We start from the raw sequence: 20,956 nt of genomic DNA on the forward strand, positions 1-20,956 counted from the left end.
ACCACCTCAAATCAAACCCTGCTGGGTCAGTTCGAAAAAAGCTTTACCTTACACGCTGACGCTGAACATAGATATTTCTACTTCGCAAATGACCCAGCATGATACTGATACCAGAATTGGAAAACCCACGTCAGTCTTATTTCTCGAATCATAAGGGCCGGGTTGTTCGAAAGCCGGTTAACGCTAACCCAGGATTAAAAGTTAACCCAAATATAAATTTCTTTCTATAACAATGTTTTCCACTGCTTATGCTTTGTGTAGTTTGAGATTACTCAAGTTCAAAACTGAACTGCAAACATTTCCCATCTATGTAGTAAGTATTGAATTTCTCTCACCAGCAATTCAAGAGGCAGAATTCTCTCAGCATTCGCTCGGGCACCTCTGTCCTAAACGGTGAAAAGAATCCACAGCAACTTCACGACGAATGATCAAGTTCTCTGCCATGTTACGATTAGCGTGAAGATAAAATCTTGAACAGTCATTCAAAACACGCATAACTGTTTCTAGAAGTTCAGTCACTGGGGGAGCTGCAGTAACAAACATCAAATAGCAAATAGACCAAGACAAGCCATTTTACCACTGCTACCATATTGACGATTCCTAGCTAAAGTAATTTTCATTGCTATCATACACGAACAGCCATTCTCTTAAAAAGGCACATTTCGTGCTGGCATATAAAACGTAATTTACGAGATCCGCATATACGCGCATTTTAGCACGCGTATATATGGGTCCTTGTAGGACGCATATATTTGGGCACTTATTTCGCATATCCCCGTGCTTGAATTTACGCAAATATGTGGCCCGTTATAAATGCGCATATACGTGATCTAAATGGTCGTATATATGAGCTTAAAGCCCATACTTAACGTATGTAAACAAGTATACGCGGCAGAAAAACCCGCGTGTACGCTGTCGTAATTTTGAAACGAATGGCCAACCATACATTGCCGCTTGAATCCTTGCTTGCAGCGGTTCCTTGTTTGTTCGTCACGCAATGCTGTCATCCCATTTTAGAGGTAGGGGTAAGACAATTTCTATCCTAATACGTAAGGATCCGTAAGGCTTGGAACCACAGGGAGCACACAATCTTGTTGAGTAGGAAGAGATTAAATTAAGCAATGAGAAGAATGAATAGTTAACCATTACCCGTGTTGTCATCTTTTACTAGACAACCGCTACCTACACGCCCTGCGTAAATACTGTAACGCTAAACTCGTACCTGGTCTTTTCTCGCTGTGCAATTATTTTTGGTTTACATATAATACAGTGGGCTACCCTCGGGAAATTGGAAGGTGGTCACTTAATAGGGGCTGGCCGCGTAATAGAGGTTGGTGTACCTTGAATATTTTTTCACTATCGGGTTATAAATTTTTTAGTGAGCAAGGAGTCATTATAGACGTCATTCTCGGAGACCCAGGGGGCAGTTATTGGGAGCGAGGAAAAATCTAAACGGGGGAGAAAAAGTTCGGCCGAAGACCCGTTTAGACTTTTTCCCCGCCCCCACTAACTGCCCCTGAGTCTCCGAGAATGACGTCTATCATGATTGTCTTGAATTGACTCTATGTTTACTAAGAAATTTAGCTAGACTTCAGACTGGGTCGAGTAATGGCGACGTAAAGACGTACGTTGCTGCCGCCCGCCGATCTTTCTGCTCTGTCTTTGGTAAATGGCCGTTTTTTTCGGTCAGTTTTTGAGCAAAAGAAAAACCATATCCTCAGACTCTTCCGACGAATCATCTCTTTCGCCGGAAATCAAAAAAACGAAGCCATACTCCTCGCCAACGCATCACGAAGACGAAATAATGACAGCTCTCAGTATGACACAAGATGTTGGTGCAACTCTACAAGCAATCTTAGCAAAGCTGGAAAAGCTTGATTCATTAGAATCCGCCGTGAAGAAAATTGAAGCCAATCTCGAGAACTTAGAGAAACGAACCCAAAGGCTAGAAGATTTCCAAACAACAGCGAAGAAAGATATTGACGATCTAAAAGAAGGGATCAACTTTACTGGACAACAACTCAAGGATAAGACAGAAGCTATGGAGAAGGTGCATCGACTCTATGAAACTCAATTAGCAGAGCTCACGACAAAATGCCAGAAAAATGGGGATTTGTTAGACGAGATCCACACTAAAAATCTTTACTTAGAAGCCTACTCTCGCCGGGAGAATATCAAATTCACGAACATAGAAGAATCGACAGAAATAGGCGGCCGCACTAGTGAAGACACCGAAGAAGTTCTCCGAACTTTTCTGGAACGTGATCTTGGTTATAGGGATGCAAGGAATGTAGAAATTCAGCGAGTACATCGCATCGGAAAAAGCAAGGATGGAAATCCGCGTCCTATTCTGGCCCGTTTCCTTAGATATAAAGACTGTCAACAGATCTTTTTACTGGGTCACCGGCTTAAAGGCACTAACTTTCAAATGTTCCGAGACCTTCCCCAGGAAATCATTACCCGTCGCAAAGTACAGATGGGAGCTTTTAAGGATGCCAGGAAAAATGGAGTTGCTGCCTCCTTCAGCCAATCTCAACCGGATAAATTGTATATCAGAGGTAAATTGTGGCCGATCGGGCAAAAATTTACTATTTAATTAACACTAAATAAACTTTGTTCAGATTGACCGGTAAATTGTTCAAACTTCTCGCAGTTTCGTTATTGCCAATACGCTTTTCACCAATTAGAGGCGGTCGGCAACTTAAACGGGTTAATAGAGTTGTAGGCTTTTTCTCTTTTTTGCTGTAGCAAGCAATCAAGTTGCCTAATTTCTCCACCATAAGTCCTTTAGTAATTTTATTCATTTTGTGTGTGTTTTCGTTTTACTGTCTCCAGGGCATAAAAATCTATCTAATTAACAATAGTTTAAAGGCATGTGGTCATTTAGATATCTTTTATTGTGAAAATGCAAAACAGTCAACTCAGCCTCCTTCATTACTCACAATACAACAGATCTGAAAATAATTTCCCTCAATGTCAGGGGATTGGGAAACAATGCCAAAAGAAAAGAGGTGTTTAACTGGCTGAGAGCGAAAAAGCAATCTATATATATGCTGCAAGAGGTCCATTGTTCTCGAGAAACTACCGATATATGGTCTTGTGAATGGGGGTACAAAGCGCTCTTCAGCTGCTGCAGCAGCAACAAAGCAGGGGTTGGTATTCTTTTCAATAATAATTTCAATTGCCAGATCCACAAGGTTTTCTCGGATCCGAATGGACGCTTTTTAATATGTGATATCGTTGCTTATAGCAAGCGTCTGACTGTGGCTAACATCTACGCTCCGAATGAAGACGATCCAAACTTCTTTCAGGTTTTTTTCGATCATTTATCAAACTTTAAATGTGGTGAAATCATAATTGGTGGGGACTTTAACTTAGTTCTTGACGTCGAAAAAGACAAGAGGGGTGGCCTTGCCAGAACACACAAAAATGCCTTAAAAGTGATTCGAGATTTCTCTGAAAATCTTGGTTTGACTGATATTTGGAGACTTTTCAACCCAGAAGCCAGGAGATATACTTGGCGCCAAAACCAACCAGTCATACATTGCCGACTCGATTTTTTTCTAGTAAGTGAATCATCTTTATGTGATGTGATCCATGCAGATATTTTTCCTGGTTTCAAAACGGATCATTCGATGATTACTCTGAATCTAGCTTTACACTCGAACCCCAGAGGCAAAGGTTTTTGGAAGTTGAACACGTCCCTTTTATCCGAAATGAGATATGTCCAAGAAATTAAAACAACAATTGAAAGCACTGTGAAACAATACAAAGATGACACCTCAGTGAACCCAGCTCTGCTTTGGGAGATGATTAAATTAAAGGTGCGAGAAAAATCAATATCTTATGCTGCATACAAAAACGCGACAACAAGGAAACGCGAAGAAATGTTGGAACGCGAAATCGCTTTGTTAGAAAAACATTTAGACAATGCAAGCAATAGTAACCCCTCATATCATATTGTTGCTGAAAGAATTTTTACCTTAAAGAAAGAGCTAGAAAACATTTTTGAGTATCGAACCAAAGGCGCTATCATTAGGTCAAAGTCGCAATGGTACAACGAGGGCGAAAAGAACTCCGGATATTTTCTAAACCTCGAAAAAAGGCACTGTAAACAAGGAACAATTAGTCAATTAAAAATTAATGACACCGACTTTGTCACCACAGACAAAGATATCTTATCTGAATGTACGGCTTTTTATAAAAATCTTTATACGTCAAAAAGCCCCGACAGCATCCAGTCAACATTCCTCTCTGAAGTGAACTCCACTTCTTTGACCAATGAAGAACAAACTTTATGTGAAGGCCCCTTAACTCAAAAGGAATGTTTCGAAGCCCTGAAGAAGATGGAGTCTGACAAAACGCCAGGCACGGATGGACTTCCCGCCGAATTCTACAAAGTTTTTTGGAAAGACATTTCTTCTTTTTTAATCTCGGCCCTCAACTATGCTTTTGACTCTGGCTGCCTCTCAGTAACACAAAGACGAGGGGTTATAAAACTAATTCCAAAAAAAGATGCGGAACTATACTTCATCAAAAATTGGAGGCCTATTACCCTTTTGAACACTGATTACAAAATCGCAGCAAAATCTATTGCAAACCGAATTAAATTAGTACTTCCAAACCTTATCAATCACGATCAAACAGGATTTTTGAAGGGCAGATTTATAGGCGAAAATATCAGACTCATTGACTCTATTATCCAATATGCCACAGAAAAGAATATCCCGGGCCTGTTACTTTTTATTGACTTTGAAAAGGCATTTGATTCTCTCGAATGGTCCTTCATACATGGAACATTAAGATCCTACGGTTTTGGTGCTTCGCTAATTAACTGGGTGAAAATCCTGTATAGTCATACTGAAAGCTGTATTCTGAATAATGGATGGGCAAGTAATTTTTTTGAAATTCAAAGAGGTGTTAGGCAAGGCTGCCCGCTCTCACCTTATTTATTTATCCTATCGGCAGAGGTGCTGGCCACGGCAATTAGGAAAAATACTAGTATAAAGGGAATCACTGTAAATAATGTGGAAATTAAGTTAAGTCAGTATGCCGATGACACAACACTTATATTAGATGGGTCACGTGAATCTCTCCTTTCATCCCTTGCAATGCTTGACGATTTCAGCAAAGTCTCTGGCCTCAGACTCAATGATAAGAAAACGGAAGCTCTATGGATTGGCGCAAGTATTGGAAGTGATAAAATTCTGTTATCAGGAAAAGAGCTTAAATGGCCAAAAGACAAAGTAAAATCCCTAGGTCTATGGATTTCAACAGATCCCGAACTATCTGCCTCTTTAAACTACAATGAGAAACTTGAAAAAGTGAAAGAAATCCTGAGATGCTGGAAATACCGCCGACTCACATTGTTAGGGAAAATCACTGTTATCAAATCACTAGTGGTCTCCCAATTGGTTTATCTACTCTCGCCTCTTCGCTCAAACTACAGGGTTTTAAAAGAAATAAATGATTTACTCTACACTTTTCTATGGAATGGTAAAGGCGACAAGATAAAACGGAAGGTAATGATCAATGATTTCGGTGGTGGTGGCCTAAAAATGATTGATATTAGTTCCTTCAATAAATCTCTCAAAACCACATGGATTAAAAAATATTTAGATAACAACAATAAGGGAAAATGGAAAATCTTTTTTGATATAACCCTAAAAAAATATGGCTGTCAAAACTTTTTTTCCTACAACCTCAACGTTAGAGACACCTTATCGACAATAACAACTTCGGATGCCTTTTTAAAAGAACTATTAGGAATCTGGGCGGAAGTTAACTTTGAACCTGAAATAACATCGAAAGATCACTTTCTGGATCAACAACTTTGGCATAACTCCCTAATAAAGATAGCCAACAAAACAGTTTTTTTTAAAAATTGGTTCACCAAGGGAATAACTCGGGTGAAACATCTTTTAGGACCGGACAACAATTTTCTCTCGTTAAATGATTTCCGCTGTAAGTATGAAATAGACCCTCGCCCTCTCAGCTTCTACGGATTAATATCGGCTGTAAAGTCTCTTCGGACTGATTCTAATTTTCAAGATTTACAGAACACCGACCACGAATATGAGCCACTTACAACAAGAATTTTGCAGGTCAAAAAAGCAACTACAATAATATATAAAAAACTGATTAGTAACAAGAGTTTAACCCCAAAGTCAAGTCAAAAGAAGTGGCTAGAGGATTGTGGCCTACCAATAAATGACAACATAAATTGGAATGCTGCCTATCTTTTAGCTAAAAAATGCACAAAGAGCACTAAGCTGATAGAGTTTCAGTTTAAATTCTTACATAGACGTGTACCAACCAATAACTTTTTATTTAGAATAGGTCTACAGGGCGATGAAAAGTGCAGTTTTTGTCACACCTCCTCTGAGTCAATAATTCATCTTTTTTGGTCATGCCGTCAAACATCTCACTTTTGGAATAAACTTACTGAATGGCTGAAAAACTTAAATTTACTTCCTAGAGATTATGCTTTGACAAATATTACTGCTTTGGGTCTGGGGCCAGATATCTCTCAATTTGCGCTTCTTATAAATTACTGCTTTCTCTTAGCACGATATCACATATGGCTCGCTAAAACAAAAAATGATCATCCAAATCTTACGCTTTTCATATGCACACTAAAATTACAATGTGAGATAGAAACAAAAAGTGGGGACACGAAGAAATGGAAACCTCTTACAGGATACCTGAGGATTTAATTAATATTTTAAATTATATTTTCTGTAGGGTTATCTATCTCCTACCCATTAATCTATTTCTAATCTCCTGTCAGATGCATAACTCATTTTACTTTTAATGTACCACATGCCTTTGGTCTGTTTTTTTATGTTTCTGTACTACAACCTCAAGCTGTAATGATAACTAGCTATTTTTCTTCTCAGTTTTTTTTTTTTTTTTTTTTCTTTGCCCCTTGTCGTCACTGTATTTCTTAATTGTGTAAGTCGTGTAACTGTATTTGTTAGTAATGTAAGTCGTTTAGTTATTGTAATTTAAATAGTGTAAATAATTAGAGCAATATAATGTAAATAGAGTTAGTGTTGTAATTAAAAAAAAAAAAAAAAAAAAGGACTCGTTTTCAAAAAGAGGCAAAAAGCAAAAAAAAAAAAAAAAAAAAAAAAAGAAATTTAGCTAAATTTATAACATAGAAATCAGATCAGTCTTTTCTCACGCAAAGCTTATGATGAGTTCATTAAAACGACGGGAAAAAATTGGGGTGACCGAGCTCGTTAGTGAGCTAGAGCCATTTTTCAGCTGACAGAACTCAATATTAGGGTAAATCCGCCATGTTTTCAATGTGCGCGTGCACGAGCGCGCGCTAGTGACGCCATACATTATGCGCAGTAAGGATGCGCAATGCAAATGTCGGGACAACACTATCACCCGGGCCAGACTTGTACCAGGATCGCTCTATTCAAAGTTCAGCTCACTTACTACAAAGCAACAACTGGCTTTATTCGCATGACCAATTTGGCCACAGCGCCTCTTACCAGATTTTGTATCAAGAAAAGTGGATCAATTTTGATAACACTAGGTTTTGAAATACGATCTATATAGTAATGTTCTTGGATGCAGTTGACCATATAGGGTCTATCTGAGTTTAAAAAGTACTATTTCACAGCGCTTCAATGCAATGAGACTTGAAGCTAAGACTTCTGCGGTACAGAAGTGAAGTAGTATTTCGAGAGCATCTCAGAATCAGTTTTTCCATATATACCAGTTGTCATTGTGCTGCTACGTGAAACTCGTTCCTAACGTGTGCCTTACTATCACCCGGTCTGAAGCTCAGTCAGATCTCTAGGAGGACGGTCAAGAAGAGACGAGAGACCCTGGGATCAACTTTACTCTTACGTTAGTTAATCACAAGTAAGTGTCCTGTGTAACTTGACCCTCATTTGTGCGACAAATCACTGCTTGTTCGTCACAGTTACGGTTTAATCCTCCAGTGTCTTCTTCGTTCTGTGTACAACGTCTCATAATACCAGCTAATTTACTTCTATATAAATCCCAAGCCTTTCCACCAGCAGCGAAAGACAGGAAAATGAACAACCCTGTGGAGAAAGGAAAAGAGCCTTAATTTGAAAGCGCATCTAATGTTGTGGGATGTCCCAGGCGTAGTCAATCGATAAATCGATAATCGATATCAATCGAAAATTGATATCGATTATCAACGGCAATGGATTAAAATTGATGAGGAAGAAAAGTTGCGAGTTCGATTGTTGTCGATTGCCGATACTAATCGATCACGATTAATTCATCGATTGGTATCGATTGGTATCGGAAATTATTTTTGTCCTTTTACACTGATACAATGTTTGACAAAATTTGTATAGAATGGTTTTATTGAGTCATTTCATCTTCATAGCCTGTATATCTTTTACAATCATCAACAAAAATAACAAGAACAGAAACAACTAACAGAAACATTTTGGGTTTTAAATCTTTTTTGTTAGTTTACTTTGAATCCTTAGTTCAAATCGTCAGCTGTTCCATGTACACAATAAGAAAGCCATATCCGGAAAAATTAATATATGGTTAAATAGTTATTGTCGGTTTCATTCAATCGGTAACAATCGATATTCCTGAAGACAAAAATTATCTATTGCTAACGATTTTTGTCAATCGATACCAATCGATATTTTTTTCTGTGAGTTCGATTGTTATCGATTGCAGAAATCAATCGATAGCAATCGGTGATTGATATCGATTGAATCGATTGATTTCTGATCTCGATTTTTATCGATTGACTGCGCCAGGGATTTCTGAGTAGAAAGCATACTCGTACCGGCACAAGTTGTAGACACGGACTAAACTCCTGCCTGTGTACTTATTTACAGATTAATTTTGTGTTTCAGTCTAACAACTCAAAAGCATTTAAATATGGTGCTGCAAAATTATTGAGCATCGTGAAAAAACAAATTTCCTGAAGGAGTTAACAAAACAGAATATTGCTGCTGCCGGCTGAGCTGATGGGTCGTTTGGCGGTTTTCTTTGTTTCTTTAGAGCAGCAGAAAACAGGCATTACAGAACGCTTAATCAGGGCTTTTCTGCCAAAAATTAGGTCAGCTATCTAATAACTTAATTCATTCAGTAGGTTATATAGTAGACCATTCTCACTGGAAAGTTTATATCTTTCCGTCGTTCCCTTGAAAGAAGGTTTTATTCAAGTGTTGGTCTTAATCTCCAAATACGAGTTATATAGGAAACATACCTTGAAGGCTGTTTAAAACCACATACGGGTACCACAGGAATGATAATGCTTTCAGGTTTGCCGCAAATCCAAGAATCCATGTCACACCCATCACTGAAGCCATTTTAACACAAATTAGAGCTACGTTTCCACCCTGTCTATGATTGGTTACTTGCTGGCTTCTCTGAAATGGAAAGTAGAAAAACATTAATAACTTCTACTTACACGATCATCGGCCACAATAGAACAACTCAAATCTAATTATCTGTCTGGGTAATATTCTAGTCAGTCAGGCAGGTAGTTTGTACGTGTGGTCCGCTTGGGCCGTCAGCCAATCATTTAGCGGCGGATAGAAAGACAGTCAGTCCATCAGTCAGTCAGTCACCCCAGCCAGTTAGTCAGTTAGTCAGTCATTCATGATCCATCAGCCAGTCAGAAAAGTAAGTTAGTCAATCACTCACTCAGTCAGCCCGGCTGTCTGTTCAGCTGTCCGTTAGTCAGTCAGTCACGGTCAGGTCTGTGTGGTCTATCGATCAGTCAGTCAGACATTCAGACGGACAGTCAGCTAGTCACTATAGTCGGTCGGTCAAGCAGTCCGACTGTTTGTCTGTTAGTCAGTCAGTCAGTCAGTTAAGCCAGTTAGTCTGTTATTCTCTGCTCGGGAAGACATTAAACTGTTGTGCTCTGTCGGCGAGCGCGTGAAACACTAAACTGTGAGTGCTCCGATTAATGTCATTCTTTCATACGCAGCTAAACTTTCACTGAGTTACTTATTAGTCAGCTTTAGTGGCTTGGTGACGTATTCACCTAGTCTTACAAGACAGCGTTCAATCGATTGCCGAGTTCACCATACCCTTTATTAGAAAATTCCTTAATTAATTAATTCAACTATTCATATCAAAATATTAGTAAAGGAAATGGACGTAGGTCAGTCGGTATATCACTATATAGGGCCTTTAACTTAAACGAGTTAACCAATTTTTGTCAGTTTTTCATGCATCTGTCATGTTATTGCTGTTATTGGTCATGAATTTCGTCATAACATTGTCACAGTAGCTGTGGATCCAAGAGGAGAAATCTAACGGGATTCGCAGACTACTTTGACAATGTTATGACGAAATTCGTTGTCAATAACAGAACAGAGGCATGAAAAACTGACGTCAATTTGTTTTTTACAATAACAACATTGTATAAATTATAAATTCATGTCCCTGTCTCCTTATTATATTTTGACAATGATAATCGAGCGCTCGAGAATTTCTGCTGATATTGTTTAATGCATAATCGACCAGCGGTTTTTCTCACCTTTCGAGTTGTGACGATATGAATGGTTGTATGCCCCAATGCAAACAGATTGAAGATCATCACCAGTGCAACGGGTACAATAAACGAATAAAGAAGGGCTCGAGACTGTGATATGAAACATTCTTCCTCTCCTTGCCCTGTTGATTTCAACAAAGCGCAAGTTCGAACTAGCACTCAAGTTTCAGTGAGCTATTTTTGTGTGGCTTACTAGCCGCACTGACAAGTCGATCGGAATCCGAGAATTTTGTCAATTCGCGAGAACATATGTGGCATATTTGTCAGCTAATTCGCCCTCTCAGAGCAATGATGGTTAGGTTTTTAGCTACACATGTCCGCAATGCGGGCCCATTTTTCTGAGCGCTGTAGACCGTATATTAAGTTATGATGGCACCTACCATAAGTGATCTACCATAAATTTAATATAATAATGCATTCACGAGAAGAAAGAAAGCCAATTGAAAATGTATGAAATATTTCAACTGTACCCTGGTCCCCGAGGTTCTCTTTCTTCTTTCTGCTAATAAAGTGAAAAAAATCGCTAGGGCGAAAACGTCTGGAACCAGCGTAATTTGTGTCGCACTGTTGTACTTAAAATGCTTTTGAATCTAAAGAGGATTAATTCACCAGTACATGGCTACCCTGTGCAATTGTACATACCATAGATCATCAAAGTTGTCAAAACAAAAAAAAGTGTCAGTGGCGGATCAAGGGGAGGGCCCCCCACTTATTTTGGATAGAAAAAGAGATCACAGAATGAAAGAAAAGCTGGTGGGGCAAGCAAAACAACCCCATCTCTCCCCTCCTTAGCTCGAGGTCTGGATCCGTCACTGAGTTTGTCTATATTGAGGTGGACACGAATGTTGCTACTCCCTTTTAGATGGGATGCAAGTGCATTCCCGCATTGTTAGTCCCAGCTTGTCGGCACCCATGCATTTATTCTCCTGGATAGGAGAACACAACACAAAGAAATTGTCCACAGATTTTTATAATGTAACGAGCACTAGCCATATCCGATGGAGCCTTTCTTGACTTGATCACATATGACGCAGCTGAGGACAACAATGGCAGGAACTCCCCAGGCATATACACAGTACTTTACGAGGCGTGTCCTGAGGCCTCCTTGCAAATTTGCTGTAACTCCTATCAGAAGAGTGATCAAGAAGCTAGTGTTACTCACATCTACGATAACGAAAAAAACTACAACCAAAACCTTAAATAGTCCTAAGCCCTTCAGTGAGCGTTTCTATCCATGGTATCGTTCTAGAAGCCATTCGCTTCGAATCGATGCAGAAAGGATTCAGACCTGACTCTCTAGAGCTGCATTACCAAGACATTGACTTTGCGCGTTACGGTACGTTTATACCTACGTGTTTGTAGATTAGCTTTTAGAAAATATTTAGCAGTTGACCCTGCTGTAATATTAAAATTATTCGTATTGTTTCGTGTAAGCATTTTGAAAAACATTTTTTACGCTACTTGCTACTAATCTCGCAATCTGATTGGCTAATTTGCCGTTGTCGATAAGAGTCCAGACAACCCTGCTCGCGTCAATGTGTCACGCAATTCCTTTTTTAGCCAGCAACAACCAACCTTTTCCTAAAGACCGTCGCCGAAAGCCCAAGAATCGGATATGATCTGGTACGTGAACAGCTCTCTCGGAGTGAATATAGTAGCAGAAATAATGAAGGAAATCTCCCACGGCGCTGGACTGTTCGCACTGACTAACCAGTCAGTGCGAGCCACCGCCGGCCATCACACTATGATCAAACGCCAACGTTCCTTCACGCCGCATCATGTCCATCTCAGGCCATGCTAATGAGCAAAGTGTATCAAGTTATAACTCCAGACCATTTGTAAAACAGTTGAAGAACTGCTCCAACATCCTCTCAAACGTTCTAGTTAGTAAAGAAGCGAGTTCAGCAGTTGTTCATGTTCCAGTGACGCCAGCTTCGAGTTCGATTTCGTACTCTACCTCAAACTCCAGTGCTTTGGCCTTCCCAAATGGCTTCTTCCATGGCTGCACCGTTCCAAATGTCAATGTGTATGTTTTGCCTCAAAGTCATTATAATTCTGCTTGAAGATTTGTAACGCTTGCTCTTTCTTTGTGTCACGATCGTGGTCACGCTCTGAAAAAAAGATTCTCTTTGACGTTGATATTGTCGATAAGAGTACAGACCACGCTAAACCACATTTCGATTTGTTTTTACCACAATATCAGCGTCAAAGAAAATGTATTTTTCAGAGCGCGAGCTGAAAAAGGCATTACGTGACACATGACGCGTGCAGCGTTGTCTGGACTCTTATCGACAACGGCAAATTAGCCAGTCAGATTGCGAGATTAGTAGCAATTGTGGTACAAACCACATTCGACTAAGTTGCGAGCTGGCACTCTAAAGTGCAACAGCTTCGGCCGTTTCCTAAAACGCCTTTCCCCTGTACCGTATGCAGGAGCTGAATGACGCCTGCTTTAGAGCTATTCTAACCTGCAGCGTTAGTGAAAGTGCGATGCACATCATAAGCCATGACATTCATCCATGTGAAAGAGGACAGAATAAAGAAATGAAGAAGAACTGCAACTACCAAGCAAGTGTCTGGGTCGTCATTTTTAACCGCTGAAAAGTAGACACTTTGGTACAGCAACAGGGAAATCGCCAAGTTGATTATGATCTTCCCAGGTAAGTTGCGGAGTTCAGCAAATAAAATATACGTAATTAGCAGGAGAATAAGAGAAATCATTGACAATATGCATCCGATTGATGTGAGAAGTTGGAGAGATCTAGATGCTCGCGTTTTGATTACTTTACGCCGCATACCGGGTCCTCTTTCTGTTGCAGTGAAGTTTCTTGAAAAATTGGCACACAGCAATAATCTTTTTCCACGTATCGTGAAAGTGTTGTTGCTGTATATCTTGTCATGTAGTTTCAAATACATGCTTCCATTAGATAGACGTTCGTAGTCTGACTCATTGAACGCTATTACAGTTGTACAGTTTGGATTCCATTTCTCGGTTTCGTTTCGTCCTCTTTGGTCAGGATCTGTTTGCGGTACAGTTGGAACTATCTTTGTGCATCTGCCAGTGTATGGATCGAACACCTCATCAAACGAGCAGGACCAAAGTTGTTCAATTTGTTGAACCGCGTATTTAACGCTGTCTCTTATCACAATACTGTACTTAGACGTTGAAGTAAAATCAAAAAAGATGGTGAGAGGAGGCAATATCCCGCTGACCCTTCCGCAAATGCTTTCCATAACACTCGTGTTAAACCCATTGCACAAGGCACACTGTGGGTTTCTAAATCGTAGCATTTCTGGACCCCTGACACAGACTGGGAACGCGTACCTCAAGCACTCGGCTTGGCAATAACTGTCGTTGTTATCTTGGCTTATTTTATGGCAGTCCTTAAACCGTGGAATGCATCGATTCAAATAGCTAAGCTGGTTATTTTTCGGCCTTTTATCAATTGAACATCTCCGCTGTAAAAGGCCCAGATCACTGGTAAAATTAAAAGTTGTAACATTAAACCATTCCTCACAGTCAAATATAATCGTCCAGTATGTCGTATTTAGTGCAGCATTGCACCTCGCACAGAATATATTTTTGTAAGTCACGTGACTATCTTCGTCAAAAACTGGTAAATTCCTTAAAAGATCACTTTCATCTTCATCCTGGCATTTCTGCAGCACGCTTCTTTCTTTCCAGTTTTTTGGGCAGGTATTCCAAATTACGTAACCATGGTATGCTGAAACTTCATCATGTGTTACACCAAAGCATATTTCACTCGTAGAACGGTTGCTGCTCCGAGGACTAAGATTTTTTCGACATCTGCAAATACAATGAGATCCGCACATTGAAGTTTTGATACGTACTTTTTTGGATATAGTTATTGATTTTTAGAGTGTCTTAAAGGAGGGAAATCGAGGTGCGGGCGTTCCTTGCTTCTCAATTCTTCCGTGATTTCCGCACACTCCAGCGACAATTCCTCATCACTCCTTAATAGGGACATAAACTTCCAGTTGAGCAATTTCATATTTAAGATCATTACATTCTCTTGGGGAGCTAGGAAAAGCTTGAGCAAGAAACCGCCTGACGTTCTGACCAAACCAGCCCACTTCACGTGAAATACAATACTCCCTGAAAGAAAATAGTGCCAGTATGCGAACACGATTGAAAAGGTTTGGAGATTTTGCAGACTTTGAAATTCTTCCAAACTTTAACTCGTGTTTGCATAAAGAAATGCGAACACGCGTTTAATGAGCTATTACTCAAAATATGTACAGGTTATAATTAACGCACACTGGGAATAGGGTTTCAATCCAGGGATGACCCCATTGTGTTTAATCGCTGGTAACTAACCGCAAATACTCTGAAAGTATCAAGAATTACCGACTATATTTTAAAATTTAAACACTTACAATTTATCGAAGTCAAAGCAACAGTCACCAAAGTCATCGCAAAGCTCGTCACAATAACATAAAGGTATAAAAACTGCACCATCCGACAGTGATGCATTTCTTTGGTCCAGTCCACACCGAGCGCTACAGCTGTAGCGCGAGTCAGCTGCCATAAAACTGCGTTGAAGAAAAAGGCGCATTTGATCTTCCCACTGTGATCCTGGGAAGTTTGAAAAAACAGAACAAAGAAAAATCTAAGGTATATAAAGATACGGACCGATGCAATATAATAGTCATGAATTGAAGTCAAATATGGCAAAGATTGCTAGCTCAAGATCAGAAACGCTATTTTGGTTTCAGAAAAACATGCTTGTTAACTTATCTTAAACCTGTTTGAGTTATTGAATTGCGTATTACTGGTAGAAGGTTAATCATAAAAGGAACTCTGATTAAAAAAAATAAATTGGCCGGTTTTTTTTGGTTTTGTTTTTTTTTTTTGTACGGCGTGTAGAGGTTAGAATTCTTGTTTCGAAATCGCTTAGCGCGGTATTTGGACTCTTGACAGATCCGCAAACTATAGTGACTCGGAAATAGAATCTCTCGTAAGTAGACATTCTTTGACCCAAAGGAAAATATGTCCGACTGTTTTGTATGTAGCCGTGACCATTTCGGAGTGTCCGCTCACAAAAATGTGGGGGGAAATGTGGGAAGAAGCAAGGCTTGCATTATCACACTTCAGTATCTTTTAGTCAAGCCTAAATTTTTGAAATTGAAATACATCAACTACATACCCGTGACTTGGGCCATATCTAGGCTACAGTTCCGGAGCAGAGAACGAAGGAAGAAAGAATCAGGAGTAGGTCCGATAGGAGAAGAAACTGTAGTGAAAGCTGTTGAACTCGCCTGGCTTACGTTGGCTGCTCCATCTGAAAGCAACGGGTTGATTAGGCTATGGGTTGATTAAAAAAACAAATATGCCCTTCGTAAAAATGCTCGGACTTGCATGGCAAGTACATGGACTCTTGTCAGGTTACTTCATTGTTGACGAAATTAATCTAGATGTTTCTCTTCAGCTGGTGGAAGTAATTTTAAAAGCGCAATGAACAATGGACAAGTTTAAAGGGGAGATATACTTGTATTCAGCCATGGCAATGCTGACTGTTAACTAGTATCAAGAGCATTCATGTATAAGCGTTCTAGAACATGTAAAATGAATTACCTCTGATCTGGCCGGCGATGTTTTTCCAAAGGCCTGCGTAAAGCACCAAAACAAATGATATCACTGTGATATGGCGAGGAAAAAACAGCATTTTATGCATTCAACTGAAAATTGTCACAAACAGAGAATGGCTTTGTGAAATATAGTCTCCAAAGTAACAACCAAGTAACACAGAGTTCTTATTATTACGCTCTACGAAAAACTAAATTAGGAAACAGGTGATCCTGGCAAAAAGGAGCGACAAACACTAACTGACTTTGCTTATGAAGTTATAACATTATTCATGAAACAAATGTCAACCCCTAGGTCACGTATCTGACAAGGCTAATATGTGGCATTAGCTTTTTTGTCAGCTTGAAATTGGCTGATACATAAAGATGAGAAAACGGCGGCGCCTTAACTCAATAGATTAGCGGCATTTGATAGCACGCCAGAAAACCCACGTGACTTTCAGAAGACTGCATATATATGTTTTAAAGAACTCTCTCTCGGGATAACATTCAGGTTTATAGGAGCCTACATAAACATTTTACGAATAAGCCAAGAAACTGGTTGAAATTTGGATAAAAACTTGTTATTTTCTGCAAAGGGCACATAGGTATACATTACAGTTATCAAGACAACCAATCTTGGTTCAGTCACACCTCGGAATCAACACTGTCTTTATCCGACTTTTGTGGGTTTACATCAAAAAGTTTAGACAGCTCAATGTTTACGCTACGCACATCACGACAGTGACGCCAAGAACAACGTTAAATGTGAAAACAATTCATATTTTACTAAAGAATTCCAGTTAACTCTAGATCCATTCGATGTGCCTATCGATGTTGAAACTATTTTCACTGCATAATTAATCAGCTCATTGCAAAACATGCTCTTATTCCATCACATTCCCCCGTTTTCGCCCGTGCTGGTAGCGTCGGTAATGCTTTGCGCCATTTGGAGTTTAAATTTGGTCTCTCCGCTTGAAGTGTGATCTTTTCGTCCTGTACTCCACAAAGACAGTCGTTTTTTGCGACCTGCCCACCTCCCCTGTTGGCGGTTGACCAAGCTCCTATCTGCTCATATCTTCGTTGCATGTCTATTGCCTCATCAGTCGCGGACTCTTCTCATAACTTAACCTTATACCGTGAGGCAATGGATATGCAGTGAGGATATGGTACTATCCTGAGCTCAACATGTAAAGACAACATTTAGAAGGGCGTGGATTAAGTTTAACTGCATGATATCCGAGAATTGCTTAACATTTTGCCGATAGCTGAGAGATGACGCGTTGTTTTAAGTGTCAGCTGATCATGAGATCTAGGGTGTGAAAAACACTACTGGTGCTGCTCTCCAGCTGAGAAATGGACCGAGCTGATGAATGAGTTTCCAGCCCCTGCTCTAGATCTTTTTCAGGTCTAAATAGAAGCTAATGAATGAGTTGCCAGTAATCGGATACCCGTTTTTGCGCGAAGAACTCTGGGATCGTCAGGGGGCAAACATTGCTAGTCGCTAAAAGGAAATGTATGGCGGAAAGTTATTTCGAAGTACAAGAAAACGATTTTTGAGAGAGATCAACGCTTTTTCGCCGTCGTTTTTATCGCGTATGGATTTGGGCAATGTTGATGTGTGGAATATGTAAGTTTTTGGTTGAATAACCGTGAAATATATGACAAAATCTACCGACAAACTCCGTTGCTTGCGTGAGGTTTATTGCGGAATTTACATCGCGTAATGGTCTGATAATGTTACAAAATTAATTAGGTATAAATCGAGAGGAAATAACCCAGTAAAGCCTTTCAAGTTGTGTACAGGCAACTTTTGGCTTATTTGAAAGCTCAGTCATGCAAATAATACTGGAAATATACCCGGTGATGATCATTGTACTGTCTGGGGTTGATTTAATTACAAATGAGTCCGCGCGACTCATGCTGTGTGGCTACTGTGTTGCTCAAAGCCTTTGCTTTGCTTTTACAAGCACGTATTTCAGCGATTTTCCTTTTCTATAACAGATCAAGGGTGGCTCCTTGAATTTATCACTGACTATTTGTATTTAAAAGTGTCATTTGTGCGTGATTATGCTTTCCAAAGTTTGGTATTGACGGTTGAGTGAAATTGCCCGACACAAAGGGTAGTAGTTCCTTCTGCAATTTTCGATTTCTGTTTTAGAGCTTCTTTTCTATCTTTATATTTAACTTCTCGGCGGGTCTTTTCTACCATTTGCTCCGGGTAGCCTCTCGAGATCAGGCGTGTATTGAAATTTTCAATATTCTCTTCAATGTATTTCACAATAAACCTCACGCAAGCAAAAGGGAGTTTATCAGTAAATTGTATCACTTATTTCACGGTTATTCAAACAAAAACTACATTTTCCATGTATCAACATTGCCAAAATCCATCCGCGATAAAACAACGGCGAAAAAGCGTTGATCTCTCCCCAAAACCATGTTTTTGGGCGTCGAAACAACGTTTCGCCATACATTTCCTTTTAGCGACTTGCAATGTTTGCCCCCTGACGATCCCAGAGTTCTTTGCGCAAACATGGGTATCCGATTACTGGCAACTCATTCACTCTTTACGTACTTGCTGGCGTGCAAAGTCCTGCGGAAAACTCAGAATTATTTGGTAATTTCTTTTGTCAGCTGTTGTCGTTTTCGTTACCGCATCATCATTGGTCAACAGAAATGTGATCCACACGGAAAAACCTTAGTAGCTGTGCGACCGCGCTCGACAGGTGCCGAAATATCTTAATGTCTTATTACCTTGAATGAATAAGAGAAGAAACCACTCTTATTGATCTGATTTTGTTGGTTTCATACCTTTTCGTGCACTCCTGCTGAGAAATGGACCGAGCTGATAAATGAGATTCCAGCCCCCGCTCTAGACCTTTTTCAGGTCTAAATAGAAGCTAATTCTTTAAGTACTTGATGGCGTGCAAGTCCTGCGGAAAACTCAGAATTATTTGGTAATTTCTTTTGTCAGCTGTTGTCGTTTCCGTCACCGCATCATCATTGGTCAACAGAAATGTGATCCACACGGAAAAAACTTTTTAGCTGTGCGACCTCGCTCGACAGGTGCCGAAATATCTCAGGTCTTATTACCTTGAATGAATAAGAGAAGAAGCCAGTCTTACTGATCTGATTTTGTTGGTTTCATACCTTTTCGTTTCTTAAATTCATTGAACCGATACTTTTACTTCTTTTATGAATACATGTAGTTTGATTGTGCGCGATTTGAGCCATGCGCTCAAACATTCTGATTCCAGAAATTATTAATGCTATCATATTTCAAACCCTATTCTCCAAGCTTGTCACATAATTCTAGGTTTGGATCGCATTTCTGTTGGTCAATGTTGACGCCGAAAACACGCAAAAATCCACGGAAGTATTTAGAGACTATTGCGTGAAGACGAAATTGATCAGATGAAAGAGGTGAGGGAAAGACAAGAGTTTTGTCAAGCAATGAAATATACATTCAGTGTTCAGACTAAACTGGTTTCACTCACAACTTAATATATGAAGCTATGCTCTAAGTTCTTTGCAACAAACTACAATAACAGTTATTGAATTTGGCTGTTTGTAATAATTGTTCGCCAAAGGCGAAGTGGACATTGGTGAATATTCCCCGAGACGAAGTCGAGGTGAAAATTCACCAACGTTCACTGAGCCTGAGGCGAATGATTGTTTTAGAATAATTTTAGAATAATATCAAGGACTGCAAAGTAACGGACTAAAACCTAAAAACACAGACGCAATTGTTCGTGTGCATACACATATGCAGCTGTAGTTTCAATAATAAGCTTACATGTACATCGATTGTCAATCAATTTACTAATCGAGTTCGGCAGTAAAACAAACGAGCGAAACATTACGAAAAATCGATCAATCGATCTGACCTGCTGGCAATCGACGCAACCACTGCGTTTACGATTCTTGAATAAGAGTTCTTGAAAAGATTTTAGGTCCAAGGGCGACAGCAATCATTTTGAAAATTCTCCATCCTTTCAAATGTCCTGGACTCGGAGTGATGTCTCTCGAATAAATGAAACTGAACTTCATTCAATAAGTGTCCGCCATGTTTACTTGCCGAGATGGCAAAGATGGCGAGCTTAGTAACCAAGCTTTAGCGGGGTTAATATAGCGTCATATGATGAGCTTTTCGACCAATCAGCGTGTCCAATTCTTATATTAACCTCTGGAAATTATAACAATAGAATCAATGTCTCGATAAGAATTATCAGCCTCAGCCCTCGATAACACTTACCTCTTATCACGAAAAACGTTATCCAAATTTTTTTCCTCAGCTTAAGGATAATCCTCTACTCAGTAATAGGAGACACTTTGCTAAATAAGTCACAAATAAAACCTTAGAATATCTATAATTGGTCTATTTACAAAATTTCATCAAAATACCTAATTTTAAGTACTGATCAGAGATACGCACACAGTATTACTTTAGAGTTTACCATTTAAATGTCAAATCAATGTTATTTAGCCATCATAGAGGCTCTTAGTTGCATATCTTGTGCGTCAGTTCAATTTTCCCAAATAAAATAGCTTCCTTTTAGCGCCACGTATCAACTTTCGAGCGAACAAGTCTGAATATTTTTAAAAAATTTCCGTGATAAGCACCTGTGTTGAGCGTGATTAACCAGTTTTTGCGAATCGTCGTTAGACATCTGCGGTGCAGAAAAGAAATTTAGTTCTGAATCAGTGCCCGAAAGCCTACATAAACTATTACTATGACCAAACAGAACGAAGCAGCAAAATGGCAACTAGTTCGTCACATATCTGTGTTGCTTTACGTTTTTTCAAGAACTTCAAACTATGAAGCATTTTGAAACATTTGTAAAA

General features: G+C 39.5%; 2 protein-coding genes across 2 annotated transcripts; one reads left to right on the top strand and one right to left on the bottom strand.

Moving 5' to 3' along the window:
- Positions 1 to 1,633: 1,633 nt before the first annotated feature.
- LOC145482095 (uncharacterized) lies at positions 1,634 to 2,661 on the top strand. Its single transcript, XM_081460692.1, has one exon. It carries the CDS (start codon positions 1,670 to 1,672, stop codon positions 2,594 to 2,596), a length of 927 nt encoding a protein of 308 aa, XP_081316818.1. The 5' UTR covers positions 1,634 to 1,669; the 3' UTR covers positions 2,597 to 2,661.
- A 4,536-nt stretch (positions 2,662 to 7,197) lies between these two features.
- On the bottom strand, positions 7,198 to 16,544 carry LOC145482100 (uncharacterized). Its single transcript, XM_081460697.1, has 8 exons — positions 16,122 to 16,544; positions 15,694 to 15,828; positions 14,924 to 15,122; positions 12,994 to 14,333; positions 11,516 to 11,650; positions 10,511 to 10,647; positions 9,227 to 9,389; positions 7,198 to 8,066 (listed from the first exon to the last, which is right to left on the bottom strand). Exons 1-8 carry the CDS (start codon positions 16,219 to 16,221, stop codon positions 7,876 to 7,878), a joined length of 2,400 nt encoding a protein of 799 aa, XP_081316823.1. The 5' UTR covers positions 16,222 to 16,544; the 3' UTR covers positions 7,198 to 7,875.
- Positions 16,545 to 20,956: the final 4,412 nt, after the last annotated feature.

This window comes from Orbicella franksi, chromosome 3 (assembly GCF_964199315.1).
Source record: "Orbicella franksi chromosome 3, jaOrbFran1.1, whole genome shotgun sequence".
Taxonomy (NCBI): domain Eukaryota; kingdom Metazoa; phylum Cnidaria; class Anthozoa; order Scleractinia; family Merulinidae; genus Orbicella; species Orbicella franksi.

Bases quoted from the DNA above. Each gene is read 5' to 3' on its own strand.
- LOC145482100 (XM_081460697.1), bottom strand. From the start codon at position 16,221: ATGCATAAAATGCTGTTTTTTCCTCGCCATATCACAGTGATATCATTT. The intron at 9,390-10,510 runs GTGAGAAAAACC...TTTCCATTTCAG, and splicing joins ATATCGTCACAACTCGAAAG to AGAAGCCAGCAAGTAACCAA. The intron at 8,067-9,226 runs GTATGTTTCCTA...CTTTCTCCACAG, and splicing joins GGTTTTAAACAGCCTTCAAG to GGTTGTTCATTTTCCTGTCT.
- LOC145482095 (XM_081460692.1), top strand. From the start codon at position 1,670: ATGGCCGTTTTTTTCGGTCAGTTTTTGAGCAAAAGAAAAACCATATCC.